Raw genomic sequence first — 20,912 nt, forward strand, 5'->3', positions numbered from 1 at the left:
AACAAACAAAACAAAACAACAACAACAAAAAAACCAGAATGTGATCAAATATGATCAGTGCCACACACTAGATTTGGGGTGTATTTTGGTCTTTTAGAAGAAAGTGCCTCCCAAAATTTTAAAGAAAGAAAAACTTATATATGTACAAAAATAAGGGTTGATATGATGAAGGGATGGAATATGACTGTAAAGATGGAAATTATAAAAAATTTTATAAAAGGAATTGATAAGAAGTTGTTTGAAAAAAGAAAGAAGACGATTTAAAAAAAGAAAAAAAAAGGGAGAGGATGTGATCAGGCAGGGGAATAGAAAACACCATATACTAGAGATTTAGGGTATATTTTGATCTGTTAGAAGAAAATATCTCAAAATTTTAAAGAGAGAACAACTTATATATATAAGCCAAAAATACGGGTAACTACTATGAAGGGATAGAATATGACTCTAAAAATGAAAAATAAAAATGTTTTTTTTTTTTTTAAAAAAAGGGATTGATAAGATGTTGGTTGAAAAAGGGAAAAAGAAAAATTCAAAAAGAAAAAAAAAAGAAAAAAAGACAGTTAAAAAAAAATTAACTTTGAAAGACTACAGAATCATGGTAAAAAAGCCATGAATTCTATGTGCAGTAGTCCCCTAGAGCTGGAGTTCTGCCGTTCTCTTTGATGGGTAAACTTGGTCTTGGCTGGCTGTTCTCGCTGATCTTCTGGGGAGGGGCCTGTTGCCGTGGTTTCCAAATGTCTTTGCCGGAGGCAGAGTTGCCCCGCCCTTGCCCCCTCCCGGCTAAGTAATCTGCTCGGGTTTGCTCTCCGGGGCTTTTGTTCCCTGCGAGCTTTCCGTACAGCTTTGGAGGCGGAGTGTGAAAATGGCGGCCTCCCAATCTCCGCCGCGGAGGAGCCGAGAACTCGGGGCCCCGTTTCTCATTGAGCCCCCAGAGAAAAGCCGTCAGTCACTCCCGTCTCCCCGGTCTCCGGCCACACTCCGTGCTCACCCGGCCTGTGACCGCGCGTTTCTATCTCTGGCACCCGACTCCGGGTGGAGTCTCCAAACCCAGCAGATCCCTGCGGCGCACTTCCGCGCGGCTCCTCCCGGGGGAGGAAGGTGAGTCTCCCCGGATCTGCCACTTGTTGGGTCCCTGCTGGAGGAGCAGGGACCCGACTGTGCCGCGGATCACGGTTTATGGCAACCCCGAGCTGAGAGCCCGCGCCTGGGCTCCACCTCTGCAGCGGCTTCCCTGCTCCGATACCTGGGAGCTCCGCCACACTCAGGCACCCCCGGTCTTTCTGTGACCCGTGGGTCCTGAGACCACACTGTCCCAGAGGGTTCCACCCCCCGCTTAGCCACCAGAGTGACGTCCCTCAGCGGAGCAGACTTTTAAAAGTTCCGATTTTGTGCTCCGCGGCTCTATCACTTGCCAGAAGCGGCCGACGGAAGCCCCTCCCCCGCCGTCTATCCTCCCAAATATCGCCTCGGATTCACTTCTCCGCACGTCCTACCTTCCAGAAAGTGGTCGCTTTTCTGATGAGAGAGTTGTTGCTCTTCTTTTCTTCGATCTCCTGTTGAGTTTGTAGGTGTTCAGAATGGTTTGATCCCTATCCAGCTGAATTCCTGAGAGGAGACGAAATCCAGGTCTCCTACTCCTCCGCCATCTTGCTCCTTTGTATAGGATTCTTAAGATTTCTAGAACTTCCCAGAGGGGAAGATGACATCCAGTACAGTATTTAGTGTGTCTTTGCCATCTGGGTTTTCAGATTCATTTGGTTTAATTCAAGGATTAAAGACAGAAAAATTGGACCAAATGGTAGACTAAAGCCCTGTGGAAAACATGCCTCTGCTGTGATTATTTTTGAGATTAATTGATTCTTTAACTTGTAAGTACACCCCATGACTTCAGTTGCAGTTAATAACTGATTAACCATAAGCACGTAGATTAATTGTGCCCATGCATGCTGGGAGATGAGTTAACTCTTTTATGTCACTACAGTATCCCAGTTTGAGAGTAAACTAAACAAATGCTCCCATGATTTAGTGAACCTTATCTCAAACAGGACTATCGAATATTTAAGCACTACCTTTGGATTTTTTTAAAGTAGAAAATCTATGCCTTTATAAAAAAAATAAGGAGGGGTCAAAAATAATTCCAAGTTTTCTAATTTAAAAGATTGGAAGCTTGGGTGAACACCTCCTAAAAACAGAGATATACTACTGATAAGTCTTAAATGATTTGAGTTATAAGAATTCATGTAACTAGGGGTGCCTGGGTGGCTCAGTTGGTTAAGTGTCTGCCTTCAGCTTAGGTCATGATCCCAGGGTCCTGGGATCGAGCCCTGCTCAGTAGGGAGTCTGCTTCTCCCTCTCCCTCTGCCCCTTCCCCACCTCGTGCTTGCTCTCTCTCTCTCTCTCTCTCTCCCTCTCAAATAAATAAATAAAATCTTTTTTAAAAATCCATGTAATTATACATATAAAATAGCTCGTTCAAATATTGACCATTTTCATAAAGTTCCCTATTGTCTTATTTTTTTCTCCTTATAAATTATTGGCTCTTCCTTATTTGGACTTAAATATATATCTCTTAGCTTAGAGAAAAACAAAACAATGAAAACAGAGCAGGACTCTTATGATCACGTGCTATCCTCTAGCTCCTCTCTAACTCTTTCTTGCCAAAGCCAAGTTTCTTGAAAGGGGATTATATCTATGAATCTCTCCATATTTTCACTGGCTTTCATTGCTTTAGGGCACAGGAAAATGACTATTGAGTCTTTTACTCCTCTGACAGACTATGGTGATTGCCACCAGTGACCTATTTCTTGCCAAACTTAAAGTCACTTTTCAGTTCTATTCTTACCTTGATCTCTTTTCACCATTTATTCTGGTTTCCAACTCCTCTATGGCAGTGGAATTACTTTTTAATTTATTTTGTTTCCCATTGATTTGTTTTGTCTATACTTTTCTCATCATTTTTTCTTCAGTTTTTTCCCTAACGTTTCTCTTCTTTTTTCCTCCACTTAGTGTTACCCAGAGCTCTTTCCTTGGACCTTCCATCTCTTCATTCTGCATACTCCGTGAAAGGTCTCATCCCTCACACAGCATATTGATGACTCACAAATCCATATCTGTAGCCCAGACTTCGTATTCTGCACACAGCTTATGTACTTTGTAACTAGGAGAGCAATATGTGCTTCAGCATGATTTAAATTTAGCATGATTTAAACAAAAACTTCTTCAACTTTCATAATCTCCCCTGCCTCCTCTGGCCAGGAACAGGTTTACTTTACATTTCATATTTCTGTTAATGCACTGTCTACCCACCTGCCCAAGCCAAGTCCTTCCTATACTCCCTCCTTTCACTCAGCCCTGTATTTAATCAGTCACCCAATTCAGTTCATGTAAGTTTCTAGGGTTAAGAAAGGTAGCTTATATCATCATAAATATATATATGACTTTAATTTCACAGTTTCTGACATGTTTAATCAGCCAAAGAGAAAGTTTCTAGAAAATTATTTCAGTTAGACAGGGGTCGTGGTTCTATATATGGGAAGAAACTAATTTTCCTTAGATAACTTTATTGTATGTGTGGGTAGCCTTGCTGAAAATTGGCATTGATCATATTAGCTACAGATCAATCTTCTTTACATTAATACATTAGATCATTATTGAGTACTTATGTCCATTATGTCAGGTTGTAGGAATACAAACATGATTAAGATATGGATCTTATGTGCACATAGATATATGTTATGGAAGACTATGTTATGTTACTAAAATGTATTCAAAGCAAATACTCATATATCAAATCATATCAGTGGTTTATATAAACCACTAAATGTGAAGAGTTTGGGCCTCTCTTAAATAATAAAAATGATATTCTTTTTAACTGCAAAGAATACTTTGTATTTGTCAATGAATACCATCTCTATGTGTTTGAAGTTCACATACTCAGCTTATAAAATTAAAAGAAATTTATTTTAAAGAGAAGAAATCATTGCAGATGAAATATCAACAATAACAGAAAGTAGTACAGTAATATTATCAAAGCTATTTAGTGTGAAAACTGAATATTAAATAAATGTAGAGATCTTATATTACTTGAACTATATATAAAGACTGAAGAAAATTAGAAATGATAACCTCAAGGTCCTTGGATAAAACTGTATAGCAAGTACTCTGTCTAAATCCTGGGCATGTTGAAAGATGTTGACTTTCAAGTGAATCCCTCTCATGAAATTATCCTCAGCTTGAAAGAGCTACCCAAGGTCAAGCCTTCTCACCAGGGAAGCCCTAACCTAGTGACTGATCAGTGTCCTTTATAGAACAACTGTGCAAAACAACTCTGGAAGTCCATCCCAACTCTTAGAGCTCCTTCTGGATCATCTGGAGACTTTGTAGTGATGCATCACAGTTTAACTCCTCTCACTGCCTAATCTTTCCTACTTTGTTTTTTTTCAAACCACCACAAGAATTGGTCCTGAGGGCACTCTTCAGGAAGTTTCCTGAATGCATGTTTTCATCAAAGAATCACAGTTTCAAGGAATCATTCTTTTTTTTTTTAAGATTTTATTTATTTATTTGAGAGAGAGAATGAGAGACAGAGAGCACGAGAGGGAAGCGGGTCAGAGGGAGAAGCAGACCCCCCGCTGAGCAGGGAGCCCGATGTGGGACTCGATCCCGGGACTCCAGGATCATGAACTGAGCCGAAGGCAGTCGCTTAACCAACTGAGCCACCCAGGCGCCCCCAAGGAATCATTCTATATGGTCTCAGAAGTAGACTCTAAGACAGAGTGTTACAAATAGATCACCCATCAGTCCACTAACTGACTGACAAACAGGACCACATTTCTAGTAGTAGGTGGACCACTGATATCTCTTGAATGCTGTAGTGGTGAAATTGTTAAAATCTTCACTGATGGTGAACAAAGATAGGTATTAGTAGAAGGTAATGCACTATGAGTTCAGTATCTTTGGCTTTTGAAGAATTCAGGGAAAACAATAATTATAAGGACAATTGAATCAGTTTCTGCTGGGTTCTATTCATGCAATGGAGAAAAAGAATGAAAGGCTGAGTGTGAATAATCATGAGTTGAAGGTTATGTGTGAGAATAAGAAGGTCTCTTTCACAGGATATAAAGAGACTCTCATCTTCTTTAGCCAGAGGTCATAAAAGCTGATAATAAGGATTTATTTAAAAGCATAGCAGAGCTTTACAGAAATTTGAATCTTTAGCCCTGACAAATCAGCTAAGCCACTTTCTGAACCTTGGTTGAGAACAAATGGAACTCTGACTTGGGGGTAGAGTACATTTGGGTTAGTGATCTTAGATACCTTGAAACCTAGTACTCCATAAACCTTCTGGGCCTGCAGAAGTGGTCTATTCCTCCCAGTTAAGGGCTATCATGTCCATCTTGCTTAAAGATGATTTGGAAACTTCTTCCTTTTATGGTAATACCCCTCTGAGTATATACTCTCACTTCCATTCCTGGCCTCCAGCTCAATATATAGGGTCAATAGATGACATCACACGGCCACAGAAATGCTGTGTCTCTAAGGTTGGACAGGGACTATGCTTCAAATGAGCAGCAGACCCTAGCCAATATCTACTGGTAGGAGTTGGGAGAGTATGTATGAAATTGGATCCTGAGGCTGCTGAATCAAGTGAGATGGAGAATAAGATTGAATAAGATTGGGGATGGAGAATAATATCAAGTTGGGATGGAGAATAAGAGTTTATTGATATGATAGTATTCTCCCAAGTTATTTAACACCTTGGGAAGGATGCTGCTGCTGGATAGCTGTTGGAAGCTTCTGGAAAGCAAGCATTTTCACTAAAAGAAGTATTAATTCCAGAGCTGCTATGCTCACAGTAGAAAGAGTGTCAAAAGACTCAGATATGCGAACATGCTAGAGTGAATATACCAGTTAGAGTCCAGAAAAGTCACTCACTTTCCTCTTTGTAAAGGTTTTGAGGACCCTCTAAAGCAATAAGAATGTGCTAATGACTGAGATCAAGCATCATTGAGAAGCTCAGAGGTGACTGTTCTCTGTAGGCAAATGTTGATGGTAGGAGATGCTAATACAGAATTGAGGTCTCTGATAGGAATGGGAATGCCAAGCTCTCAACATAATAGAAGCTAGGTGGCAGTGCTTAGTTGTCACAAGCAAGGTTGAGCACAGTTATCTTAATGAGTAGCTAGTTAAAATACATCAAGAGCTCTAGACTCACAGAGAGCTCTGGAGATAGACAATAAAACATAGCATCCCACAGGGCAAAATAAGTGGACAGTCAACAAGGGTATTATCCAGTCTACACTATTAAAGAAATCAGATGGATGATCAGGAAGCTGAATATCGTCACATAATTTTTAAAAAATTATGATTCCTTTCCCAATTGCTGCACTTAAGGTAATATTCATACCTTGAACTCTGACTGAAGGGGAGACTGAGTCACTAGAAAGAACCCTGCAATGCCATAGCAAGTGTATATGGTAATGATTCTCCAAATTCTTTGTTTAAAGAACATATATCCACTTAAATAACCATTTTCTAGGAAAAGCAAACTTGTGAAACACTTTGAGGACTGTGGTACAAAGGATCTAAGTTGACTTTGATACCTAAGATTCTACAAAATTATCATGCCCTTATATTATTAGAGTTGGGCATATAGGTGCCAGGTAATAAATGGAATTGTGGCCTATGGCTGGCTCACATTGGGTCTACAAATCCACAGATCCACCCTGTTGTCATTTAGCTTGTCTCCAATTGCGTAATTGGAATGGACATATTTGTTAGTTGTCAGAGCCTCCATATTGATTCCTTGGCTTTTGGGGTAAGAGCTATCCTAGTGAGAAGGCCAAGTTGAAGCCTCTGGAACTTCCCCACTTTCAGCTGAGATTTATTGAATACAGTATTATATCCCAGGGGAAATAGTAGAAATTAATGTCACCCTTAAAATCTTAAAAGATGTTCTGGTGACAGTCCATATCGTGTATTCCATTTATTGACAACGTTGTCTCTGGATGAAACCAGAGAGATCCTAGAGGAAGATAATGGACTACCACAAACTCATCCAAGCAGTGACATCATTGCAGCTTATACCAGATCAGCTATTTTTGCTAGAGTAGAATAACATGGCCTCAGATACATACTATGTGCCCAGTAACATACTTAATGTGTTTGTTTTCATTTCTGATAGGAAAGAAGATCATAAATCATTTGCATTCACTTGAGACAGACAATAGTATATATTTGCAGTCTTGCTCTAAAGCTAAATGAATTCTCACACGTCTTTTCTTTTTTTTTTTTTAAAGATTTTATTTATTTGACAGAGAGAGAAACAGAGAGAGAGGGAACACAAGCAGGGGGAGTGGGAGAGGGAGAAGCAGGCTTCCAGCGGAGTGGGGAGCCTGATGCGGGGCTTGATCCCAGGACCCTGGGATCATGACCTGAGCCGAAGGCAGATGCTTAACGACTGAGCCACCCAGGCGCCCCTCTCACACGTCTTTTCATAGCATAGTCCAAAGACATATGGACCATCTGAACATTCTATTGAACTTGTTATTGGTCCACTGTATCAATGAGATCATGTTCATCCATCCAAATAAACAAGAATTGGCAAGTACATTAGATATCTTGGTAAGACATGCATAATCCATAGGATTGGAATAAGTTTATGAAGATTCGGGGTCCACAGTATTAGTAAAATTTTAGAGATCCTGTTGTATGTATCTTACCCGGATATCCCCTCCAAAGTAAAGCACAAATTATTGTATCTCACAATTCCCACCCTTCAGAAGGAAAGACAGTGCCGGCTAAGTCTCTTTGGGTTCCAGAGCATATTCCACACTTGGAAATACCACTTCAATCCATTTATCTGGTGATTCAGAAGGCTTCAACTATCGACTTCAATTGTGTCTCAAAGTAGAAAAGGATTTTCTCATATGCCCATGCTGTTATATAAGTGACCCTGGTGCTTGAGTCACATAACCCATCAGTGCTAGGAAAGGTGTGTGGTTTACAGCAATACTAATAGGAAAGTTATAAACTAAATTTCTAGGATTATTAGTAAGACCATGCTTTCTACAGTCAAGAATTATACCTCTTTCATAAAATAGCTCTTAGTGTGCTACTAGGCATTGGTAGGGATGAAGTATTTGAATACAGAACATCAAATGACCATGTGGTCTGAACCCCCAATCACACATTGGGTTTTGTCATTTCTGCCAACATCCAGCCATAAAATAGGTCAGATCCATCAGTAGTTCATCATAAAATGGAATTAGTAAAATCAGGATAAGGTATGGCCAGGGCCCAAGGACCCAAGTAAGCTGTACAAGGAGGTGCCCAATCCTCATGGCATCTATCAATGTTTTACCAGTTCCTTTTTCTCAGGTCACCTCCGGCCACAGAGTGGATCACTTATAAGTTGATGGTGAAGAAAAAAGGCTAAGCTTCTTTTATGATGGTTCAGCTCAGTATATGTATGCAAGCCAAAAACCGGACTGCTTCACTAGAGCCCCATTCTGGGATGTCCCTGAGAGGAATGAGGGAACACCTTTCCAGAGGGCAGAACTTTGGTTTGGGTGGTGTCCCTGGTCAACCACTTCATGTGAAAAGAGATCTGTTCAAGTATGTTGATGGACCTATGGGAGTACATATTATTGAGGACCAAAAAATATCCACCACAGAAGCACAAAACAATGAAATAGACAGAGTAGCGCAAGCAGTTGATAACAACCAGCTTCGTCGCTAGCTAATCATAAATAGCACAACAGGCTCATGAATAGAATTGTCATAATGGTAAGGATGGAGGTTATGCATAAACATGAACCATGGGTCCTCTCCCATGAAGGTTGATGTATCTACCACCACCATTGAATATCTAACCTGGCAGCAACAGAGACCAACACTTGACACCGTAAAAGTACTATCCTTCAAAATTCCAACCAGTCCCTTGGTAGCAAGTTGGTTATATTAGTTAGACCTTTTTTCCCCTGAAAATGATAGTGCATGATTTTAACTGAGTATGACATGTATTCTGGGTATGGATGTTTATGCTGACCTGAGTCAGCAGCAGCACTATCCAAGGGCTTTGAGAATGGTTTATTCTTAACACATGATCCCATCTTAACCACTCATGGAATGAGAAGCACGCTTTGCAGCAGTGAAGATAGAGTATTGGGAACATTGCCAGGGGATTCTCTGGTCATATATTCTTTATAACCTAAAAATGCCAACTTACTGGAGTGATTGAATGGCCTTTGGAAGGGGCAACTAAGTTTCAGTGGGATAATGGCTGGTAAGGAAGGAGTGCTATGCTCCGAGATACAGTGTCAATGACCATTATTATATAATGCTTTTTTTTTTTTTCCTGTAGAATACATAGGTTCAAAACCAAGGAGTGACCCTACTTACCACCATCACATTCAGTGACCCACTTGGGGAATCTGTGTTCCCTTCCTGCAACTCTGGGCTCTGCCAGTTTAGAAGTCCTAGTTCTCAGAAGAGGAAAAAGCTTCTATTAAGTGATACAGCAAGAGCCCCATTAATCTTTAAGCCATGGCTGCTACTCATTTATGTGAGGCTTCCTGTGTTAGGAAATAGGAGATAAGAGGAATCACCAGCCTGGAGGGAGTTAACTGGCCCATATGATCGGCTGGAGGTACGACTACTGTTACAGAGTGAGACAGTATATAATATGGTGATGATGATCCACTGTATCATTTCTTGGTGGTCTCCTGACCAATTTTGGTGGTAAACAGATAAGTGCATCAGTCATGGCTTAAGAAGAACCTGGTGACCTGGGGCTCAAAATCCTCAGTGACAAAGGTCTGGTAACTTCACTAGGTGACCTACTTATGCCAAAAGATGTACTAGCCCAGGATGGGAGCAATTTAGAATGGTAATAGTAGAAAGAGATGATGAATATCATCTCACCACAGTTTCTTTTGACAGTTTTCCCAGGAAAGGTGATTAACTATCCTGGAGTAGCTTTTCCCAGATAGAGTGAATTATCTTACCTAGAAAGCAGATTTAAGCAGATGCTATAGAGCACCAGCCAGATCCCTTCTTTGGTACTGCAGGACTCATTCCTTTAGCTACTGAGCAGCTAATGGCTTATCAGCTAAATCCTTCTTTAGAAATTACCCTAAACCAACAGAGCTATCCCTCCCAAGGTCATGCCCCCTAGGGAGGAATAGCACACAGGCAAGGACCAGTTGATGGGGGAGGAGGTGGTGTCTAAGGCTTAGTTCCCTTGCCTTAGGGCAGGACAGTTCTGTGGAAATATTACAGCTCCATGACTTCTCTAAAGCTACCGGGACCTTTGTTGCAACTGCGCTGTAGCTCAACTATCCTCCTCAACAATCCTCAGTCTTTCACTTGGAGTGTTGATCTAGAAGGTACTTCCCAATACACTTCCTGCACACATAACTCTGTCTTAGAGTCTCTTTTCCAAGAAAACTGACCTATGGTAAATACACATATTCAGTAACACTATATAGAGTTTATATTAAACATATATACTGTTTTAAGTGATGTATATGTATGTATATTAAACTATATAAGTGTATATGTGTGTGTGTACACATCCACACACACATAAAATATATTTTTTATGCATGCCATTATTTGACTTTTCGAGAAGATATCTTGTCTTTGTCATGTTTGTTTTTAAATCCAAAAAAGGTATCATTTAGGAGCTTTGTGAAGTAGAAATTCCTAAACATGGGTGAATCCAACAGATAATTCTGCCAATACAATGTTCAGTAAGCCATTGTCACAGGATTGGATTCTCAGAAGGCCAGTGACCCAAAACTTACATAGATCAGAGAAGAGCATGTTTAAATGTCTGTTCAGGTTTGGTCTATTCCTGACTGAATCTATTGACACCACCACCCAACAAGGAAAGAGCTAGGTATACATCAGTAAATGGATGTTTTAAAGTACAATAATATTAACTATTTGGAATCCAAGTAGAGTCATCATTGTTACACTGATCACCATCCAATTCTGTTTTGTTTCTAAACTTTCTGGCTTCAGAATTTTGTTTTTACAACAGAACACAGCTCATATCTTCTAAAAATGAGACTATGACTAAAAGAAATTATGTTTTGAATAAGAAAAAAAAAAGTTTACCATCAACTCGCAATACCTTTTTTTTCAAGTCTCTAAGGTTGAATTCAGCTGATCAATCTTCTTTAGGATTTGATTTTATGTGAAGGGCTAATCAAGTAAGTGAATATTTGATAGATTTTAAAGACCTTTAAATGTTTCATGATAATGATGCTGGTATCCTTAAATACACTGATGATTAAAACCAGATAGCACATATCCTTGCACAGCTAATAGAATGAATTGAAACTGAAATTTCCTTAAACTTTACCAACAAAGCAGCAGTTGTTCTGTAAATTTATACTACTATAATTAGAAGCCTTTGAGGTAGCTGTGAAAAGATTCTAATGTTGGGAGAAAAAACTCAATGTTGCAAAACTAGAAATTTAAGTAGGGCTGTCACATTTGGAAAAAACCTTTTTTAAACCTGGGGACATTTAGGATTCTGTTCTTTGATTCCTTAGGGCAGCTATTACTTCACTTTTTACTATTTTATTTATTTTATTTTATTTATTATTTCACTATTATTTTATTATTTTAATGCATCACAAAGAATCTTTTCTAAAGAACAGTGCCTTTTAAATATTTAGCATAGCATATGCTCACACATCCCACTATTCTTATGTTTATATAATATTGTAGCTTCTCTTCAGTGTTCACATGAAAATATTGGTCACGTAGAAAAAATTGCTAGCCTGAACAAATGACAAAATGACACTTTTATCTATTTAAAATGAGAGCTGAGTGCATTATGAATTGGTAGGATAAAGGTAAGAAAACAACGTAGAATTAATGGAATTCTAAATGAAACCCCAGTAATGATAATAGTAATAATAATAGCTAACTTTTATTGAGCATTTACTATGTGCCTAAGGCTTTAAGGACTAGCTCATTTAATTCTCCAACAGCCCTAATAGTATGGTACCATTATTATTCCCATTTTATTGATAAGGAAATTAAAGACCACAAAGGTTAAGAAATCTTTCCGTTACAAAGCCAAAAGGGGCAAAGCTGGGTGAAATTAATATTTAAATACAGCAAATGTTAAATCACACTTAATAACTATATACTAAGTTTATATTAGCACATGGAACCAAGAGCTTGTTGTTTTTGTTTTATTTTCTCCCATTTTTTTTTTGTTGAGCTATAATTGACATTAGTTTCAGGTGTACAACATAATCATTCGATATTTGTACATATTGCAAAATGATCACCACAGTAGGTTCAGTTAACATCTATTACCATGCATGGGTACCGATGGTTTGTTTTTTTTTCCCTGTGATGACAACTTTTAAGATCTACTCTCTTAGCAACTTTCAAATATACAATACAGTTGTTTTAAGGCAAGTTCACTTCTTAATTTCTTTTTCTCTTAATGAAAGAACCTGGAATATGGTAAATCAGGGATAGGCAATCTATGGCAGACTATGGCCCATGAGGCAAGTCTGGCTGAGGCTCCTGCATTTGTGAATAGTTTTACTGGGACTCAGCAACATCCATCATCCATTCGTTTACTTACTGTCTTTGACTGCTTTCACACTACAGTGGTAGGATCGGGTAGTTGAGAGAAAGACTCTATGAATTCATGTTCATACAAAACCCAAGATATTTATGTATTTTTTTTTTCCAGAAAATGTTTACTAAATACTATGGTATATATCCCTTCTTTAGAATGCATGTAAGATGGCAAAAATATAGTTCCCATATCCAGTAGTTGAAACGTTAATGCCTTTTAACACTACCCTCTATTAGCACATTTCAAATTAGCAAATATAATCTGGGAAATAAAATCTGAGATGAAGGAAAAACTTAACACCGTATAAGATCATATTTTCTTACTATAAAGATAATAATTTGTAAACATAATCCTTTGATTGCTTTAACTATATCAGTTATAAATGTTTGGAAAAGAAGTACGTTAAGGGAGTCAGTTGAGCTGCTTGGTATTTATTTCCCTGTCACTATGTTTCATTGTTTCGGCTAATCTCTTGAATTGGAGGGTCTTGGATTCTGATCTCTCTCATGGAGCTCTGTTGGAAATATGCAGTCATTTGTACTATCTTAACTAGCAGAGATCTTAAGAAGCATCTATTATTCGTCTTTACTGCCTATCATTGGAACTTTCTCTAAACAAGTTCAATAAACTAAATTTAAAAAATGAATCTAGTGATATGCAATAAAATCAATTATGAAAATGCACCTTTGGTTAGGTTTTATATGTGTAATACCTGTAAAAGCCATGTAATGCATAACACTGTCATTTGGTTGTTTTTATTTTTTATTTTTTAGATTTGGATGACCCAGTAGTAACTGTTCATCAAAGTATAGGTGAAGCTAAAGAACAATTTTACTATGAGAGAACAGTGTTCCTCCGGTGTGTGGCCAATTCCAATCCACCTGTTCGGTACAGCTGGAGACGTGGTCAGGAGGTATTACTACAAGGATCTGATAAAGGAGTTGAGATTTATGAACCCTTCTTTACCCAGGTAGGAATTAAAGTATTTATACCCTATTCTGCTAGAATATGTTCCTAATTTAGGTAGCATGCAATATTATGTCTATTTGAAAAGAGTCTCTCCAACTCTGACCTTTTAAAAAACAGTATGTTCTTGACTGAAAGATAAGATAACTCACACAGAAAAAGGTAATTTGTTAATTTTTCATGTGGTAGTTAAATTTAAAATGTTAACATTTGAAAAAAAATAAATCAATGTATCCTAACTTGTATTTCTTTATACATAGGTTTACCTAGGTTTCACTATAAAGCACATAATTTTACATTTGCTGACTGCTTTGTTTTTTGTGGGAAATATTTCTTTAAGGGAGAGATTTTGAGTTTCCTATTTGCAATGGCAAATACATTTTAAAGGAATGAAGAAATCTACTTGAAATCCATTTAGCTTTGGTTTTAGGAAAAAGTCTCTGATGTCTTTTGTTCATTTTGGGTTTTGACTTAATAATAGAGCCTTAATTATGTAAAAACTAAAATATCTAATGAGTCATTTTACATGGAGTTGAATGTGATCTGAAATATTCGTCTAAAATATATATCAAGAGTGGAGAATTAGTAATTCTTGAGGAAGACACTGAAATTGGTAAGAATATTTGAGTGCCAATACCATAAAGCTTTGCTGGTGACTAGAAAGGAATACAAACCTAATTAACAAAGAAAAAAAGTTTAATTAAAAAAATGTCTATGGAAAATATTCAAAATAATTGTGACCATGAATAACAATTTTAAAAAGATATAGATAATAAGATAGAGATTTGACCACGTTATCTGTACCTGAGATATCATGGGACTGTAATAGGGACAATTTACAACTAAATTTTATATATTATGAATACTCTACTTCAAAATATTAAAGATAAATATATGTTTCACATCTCAACTCTGTAATACCAGAAGGTCATCCTGAATCTGTAAATTTCCCAGCATCTCATTTTTCACCATTAAATATATTTACTTGGGTGCCTGGGTGGCTCAGTTGGTTAAGCGACTGCCTTCGGCTCAGGTCATGATTCTGGAGTCCCGGGATCGAGTCCCACATCAGGCTCCCTGCTCGGCAGCGAGTCTGCTTCTCCCTCTGACCCTCCTCCCTCTCATGCTCTCTATCTCATTCTCTCTCTCAAATAAATAAATAAAATCTTTAAAAATAAAATAAAATAAAATAAATAAATAAATAAATAAATAAATAAATATATTTACTTATATTATAGTAAACCATTTACTTGTAATGTCTGAGTCCTCACCTCTTTCTATTAATATAATTGCCAATGTTTAGATATTAACTATGGAAGAACGCATGATTTTACAAAAACATCTGAACACATCATATATACTTACATTGCTATTTGAAGGTATAGAACAGCTGGGACTTACCAAGATATAAATCTCTGAAAATCATTCTTGCATACTGAGACTATCATGACAGCCTGTTTTGATCTGACCCTCTCCTGACTCAGAACATTACAGCATCAACTGCTTTCTGTTAACAGAGAGGATCATAGTTTTCCCATACATTCTGCAATACTATAATTCATCCTTCAGTTTTTACTAATATTATTTATTTTCTTATTTAGAAAATTAACAAACTATTTGTTAGCAGTATTTATTTGCTTGGGTGCCTCTAAGGTTTAGAAATCAGATAAATGATCATCTACCATTTTTTTTCTATTGTCAATGTTTTTTTAGAATATGTTATGTTGTTTTTTTAGGTTTTTATTTTACTTCCAGTTAGTTAACATATAGTATAATATTAGTTTTAGATGTACAATATAGTAATTCAACACTTCCATATATCACCTGTTGCTCATCACAACAAGTGCTCTCCTTAATGACCATCACCTTTTTAACCCATCCCCCCACTTACCTCCCTCTGGTAACCATCTGTTTGTTCTCTATAATGAAAAGTCTGTTGATTTCTCTGTCTTATTTTTTTTCCTATTATTTGTTTTGTTTCTTAAATTCCACATATGAGTGAAATCATACAGTATTTGTCTTTTTCTGACTGACATTTCACTTAGCATACTCTGTAGCTCTATTCATGTCCTGGTAAATGGCAAGATTTCATCCTTTTTTTATAACTGAGTAGTATTCCATTGTGTATATATACCACATCTTCTTCATCCATTCATCAGTTGATGGATACTTGGACTGCTTCTATATCTTGGCTATCATAAATAATGCTGCTATAAACACAGGGGTGCAGGTATCACTTTGTATCAGTGTTCTTTTTTTTATTTAAAAGATTTTATTTATTTGCGAGAGAGAGAATGAGAGACAGAGAGCATGAGAGGGAGGAGGGTCAGAGGAAGAAGCAGACTCCCTGCCGAGCAGGGAGCCCAATGCGGGACTCGATCCCAGGACTCCAGAATCATGACCCGAGCCGAAGGCAGCTGCTTAACCAACTGAGCCACCCAGGTGCCCCTGTATTAGTGTTCTTATTTTTGAGTAAATTGCCAGTAGTTTGATTGCTGGGTCATAAAGTAGTTCTATTTTTAAATTTCCAAGGAACCTCCATATTGTTTCACACAGTGGCTGCAACAATTTACATTCCCACCAACAGTGCATGAGTATTCCTTTTTCTCCACATCCTCGCCAACACTTGTTGTTTCTTGTGTTTTTGAATTTAGGCATTCTGGTGGATGTGAGATGATATCACATTGTGGTTTTGATTTACATTTCCCTGATAATAAATGATGATGAGCATCTTTTCATGTGTCTGTTGGCCATCCATATGTCTTATTTGGAAAAATGTCTGTTTTCTGCCCATTTTTAAATTGGATTATTTGTTTTTTGGGTGTTGAGTTTTATAAATTCTTTATATATTTTGAATACTAACCCTTTATCAGGTATGTCATTTGCAAATATCTTCTCCTATTTCATAGGTTGCCTAGAATGTGTATGTTGTTAAAATTTAGAAAACATCTTTTTCTCTAGAATCTTGTGAAACCTGATAACTTTTACAGATACTGACGTAGCACTGTATAGCCATTTCTTACCTATAGGCGGGTCTGATCTCTTAGACATGTACACATTGGACCTGTCCAAATTTGGGGGGAAAATTATACTGTAAAAATAATTAGGAATTTGTTTATTAAACAAACACAATGAAACATTTCATTCATTCTTTTGAATCTGTTTCTAGTTTCTATGTTAGCTTCTCTAAAAAACCATCTTATGAGAGCTCTCAAACTAATAGCTGATCACATTCTGCCTTGTAAAAGTAACTTTTATTTTCTCTTCCTTCTTTTTCTTCCTCCATTCTTTTATGAGGAAACAACTTTTTAATTTGAACATTTCAGTACTGATACTTCCTTGTATATGAATATGGCTTTACTGTGCTATATAAGACAGGCTTTCTCTGTGGTGGCTGTGCTCATAACTCTGCTGCTTAGACCATCTGAATCAGTTCTCTTAAAAAGTATTTAAGAAACAAACAGACTTTCTTGCAAATTCTGTATTCTGGATTGACCTGATGTAGTTGATAATGACCAAATAACATGCAGTTTAGCTCCTTTTTAAAGATCTCTTTCCTGCCTTTGGTTACTTGACTGTGTTGCTTATTTCTCCCCCTAAAATAGCTATTTTGTATTTATATCTGTCCTAAAAATTCATGTTGCAACAAGGAATGCTTCAGTAATTCTACATTATGAACGTACCGAATTTGTTAATATCGAATGTGTTTTGTAGGCCAAACTGATAGAAACTCTCAGATAGCAGCACATGGACAATTTAGTTCTTACAGCCATAGAGAATGTTGGTTTTTCATAGGTAAAATCTTATCAGTGGTTTTATGTCATACCACAGGTGATATACTGCACACAGGCCTGATATACACAAGTCCAACTATATCACAAAACTTTCATTCTCTCTCCATGGAATATTGTAATATTGGAATAACAGTCTGCCATGCTTTATTACCCCAAACATCTGCCTGATCATTTAAAAGTGAAAATCCAGGGCACCTGGGTGGCTCAGTCGGTTAAGCTTCTGATTCTTGGTTTCAGCTCAGGTCATGATCTCAGGGTCATGAGGTCAAGCCCTGCATTGGGCTCCCCACTGGGCATGGAGCCTGCTTGGGATTCTCTCTCTCCTTCTCTCCTCTCCCTCTGGCCTCTCCCCCATACCCTCACATAAGTGCGCATGCGTGTGCTCTTTCTCTCTCAAAAAATAAATAAATAAATAAAAATGTAAATCTAGTCTCTGCCGGGAGGCGAGGAGAGTGACCAGACCGAAAAGGCCGCAGACGCTTTGGTTCACCCATTGACAAATACTTGGATTAAAAAAAAAAGAAGAAGAAGAGGGGGGTGGAGCAAGATGGTGGAGGAGTAGGAGACCTGGATTTCCTCTGGTCCCAGGAGTTCAGCTGGATAGGGATCAAACCATTCTGAACACCTACGAACTCAACAGGAGATCGAAGAAAAGAATAGCAACTACTCTCTCATCAGAAAAGCGACCACTTTCTGGAAGGTAGGACGTGCGGAGAAGTGAATCCGAGGCGATATTTGGGAGGATAGACGGCGGGGGAGGGGCCTCCATCGGTCGCTTCTGGCAAGTGATAGAGCCGTGGAGCACAAAATCGGAACTTTTAGAAGTCAGCTCCGCTGAGGGACGTCGCTCCAGTGGCTAAGCTGGGGTGGAACCATCGCGAGACAATGTGGTCTCAGGACCCTCTGGGTCACAGAAAGACTGGAGGTGCCTGAGTGCGGCAGAGCTCCCAGGGACTGGAGCCGGGAAGCCAGCTGCAGAGACTGAACCGAGGCACGGGCTCTCAGCTCGGGGTTGCCATAAACCATGATCCGCGGCACAGTCGGGCCCCTGCTCCTCCAGCAGGGACCCAACAAGCGGCAGATCTGTGGAGACTCCCCTTCCTCCTCAGGGAGGGGTGGCACAGGAGTGCACCTCAGGGATCTGCTGGGTTTGGAGACTCCACACGGGATCGTGTGCCAGAGATAGAAATGCTTGGTCACAGGCCGGGTGAGCACGCAGTGTGGCCAGAGACCGGGGAGATGGGAGTGACTGCTTTTTTCTGGGGGCGCACTGAGGAGCGGGGCCCCAAGTTCTCGGCTCCTCTGGGGTGGAGATTGGGAGGCCGCCATTTCCACTCTCGTCCTCCAAAGCTGTACTGAAAGCTTGCAGGGAACAAAAGCTCCCAAGAGCAAAACTGAGCAGATTACTTAGCCCGGACCAGGCAAGGGTGGGGCAATTCCACCTCGGGCAAAGACATTTGGGAACCACAGCAACAGGCCCCTCCCCCAGAAGATCAACAAGAACAGCCACCAAGACCAAATTTACCAAACAATGAGAACGGCAGAACTCCAGAGCTAGGGGAATACTGCACATAGAATGCATTGCTTTTTTACCATGATTTTTTAGTCTTTCAAAGTTAATTATTTTTTAACTGTCTTTTTTTTTTTTAATTTTTCTTTTTACCTTTTTCAACCAACATCTTATCAATCCCTTTAAAAAAAATTATTTTTCATTTTTAGAGTCACAGTCTATCCCTTCATAGTAGTTACCCTTATTTTTGGCATATATATATAAGTTATTCTCTCTTTAAAATTTTGAGATACAGTTTCTTCTAACAGATCAAAATATACCCTAAATCTCTAGTGTATGGCTTTGTTCTAGTATCCTGCCTGATCACATTCTCTCCCTTTTTTTTCTTTCTTTTTTTTAAATCCTCTTCTTTCTTTTTTCAAACAACTTCTTCTTTTTTTTTTTTAAATTTTTTAAAAGATTTTATTTATCCATTCAACAGAGAGAGACACAGCGAGAGAGGGAACACAAGCAGGGGGAATGAGAGAGGGAGAAGCAGGCTTCCCGCGGAGCAGGGAGCCCGATGTGGGGCTCGATCCCAGGACTCATGAAAGAAATTGAGGAAGACACAAAGAAATGGAAAAAACGTTCCATGCTCATGGATTGGAAGAACAAATACTGTGAAGATGTCAATGCTACCTAGAGCAATCTACACATTCAATGCAATTCCCATCAAAATACCATCCACTTTTTTCAAAGAAATGGAACAAATCATCCTAAAGTTTGTATGGAACCAGAAAAGACCCCGAATAGCCAGAGGAATGTTGAAAAAGAAAAGCAAAGCTGGTGGCATCACCATTCCAGACTTCCAGCTCTATTACAAAGCTGTCATTATCAAGACAGTATGGTAGTGGCACAAAAGCAGACCCATAGATCAGTGGAATAGAATAGAGAGCCCAGAAGCAGACCTTCAACTCTATGGTCAACTAATCTTTGACAAAGCAGGAAAGAATGTCCAATGCAAAAAAGACAGTCTCTTCAACAAATGGTGTTGGGAAAATTGGACAGCCACATGCAGAAGAATGAAACTGGACTATTTCCTTACACCACACACAAAAATAGACTCAAAATGGATGAAAGACCTAAATGTGAGACAGGAGTCCATCAAAATTCTAAAGGAGAACACAGGCAGCAACCTCTTCAACCTCAGCTGCAGCAACTTCTTCCTAGAAACATCACCAAAGGCAAGGGAAGCAAGGGCAAAAATGAACTATTGGGATTTCATCAAGGTAAAAAGCTTTTGGACAGCAAAGGAAACAGTCAACAAAACCAGAAGACAACCGAAAGAATGGGAGAAGATATTTGCAAATGACATATCAGATAAAGGGCTAGTATTCAAAATCTATAAAGAAATTATCAAACTCAACACCCAAAGAACAAAGAATCCAATCAAGAAATGGGCAGAAGACATGAACAGACATTTTTCCAAATAAAACATCCAAATGGCCAACAGACACATGAAAAAGTGCTCAACATCGCTCGGCGTCAGGGAAATCCAAATCAAATCCTCAATGAGATATCACCTCACACCAGTCAGAAGGGCTAAAATTAACTAGTCAGGAAATGACAGATGTTGGCGGGGATGCGGAGAAAGGGGAACCCTCCTATGCTGTTGGTGGGAATGCAAGCTGGTGCAACCACTCTGGAAAACAGTATGGAGGTTCCTCAAAAAGTTGAAAATAGAGCTACCCTACAATCCAGGAATTGCACTCCTGTGTATTTACCCCAAGGATACAAATGTAGGGATCCGAAGGGGTACATGCACCCCGATGTTTATAGCAGCAGTGTCCACAATAGCCAAACTATGGCAAGAGCCAAGGTGTCTATCGACAGATGAATGGATAAAATAGAAGTGGTATATATATACAATGGAATATTATGCAGCCATCAAAAGGAATGAGATCTTGCCATTTGCAACATCATGGATGGAACTGGAGGATGTTATGCTGAGCGAAATAAGTCAATCAGAGAAAGACATGTATCATAT

At 38.7% G+C, this 20,912-nt stretch overlaps 1 protein-coding gene across 1 annotated transcript in view; it reads left to right on the forward strand.

Moving 5' to 3' along the window:
- Positions 1 to 20,912, forward strand: part of MDGA2 (MAM domain containing glycosylphosphatidylinositol anchor 2) — an 802,844-nt gene that overhangs the window by 490,282 nt on the left and 291,650 nt on the right. The window contains exon 4 of the mRNA XM_021701373.2: positions 13,390 to 13,586. Within this exon, the coding sequence (XP_021557048.2) occupies positions 13,390 to 13,586 (197 nt within the window). The remainder of the gene's footprint in view (positions 1 to 13,389; positions 13,587 to 20,912) is intronic.

Source organism: Neomonachus schauinslandi, chromosome 9, assembly GCF_002201575.2.
Source record: "Neomonachus schauinslandi chromosome 9, ASM220157v2, whole genome shotgun sequence".
NCBI classification, from domain to species: Eukaryota; Metazoa; Chordata; class Mammalia; order Carnivora; family Phocidae; genus Neomonachus; species Neomonachus schauinslandi.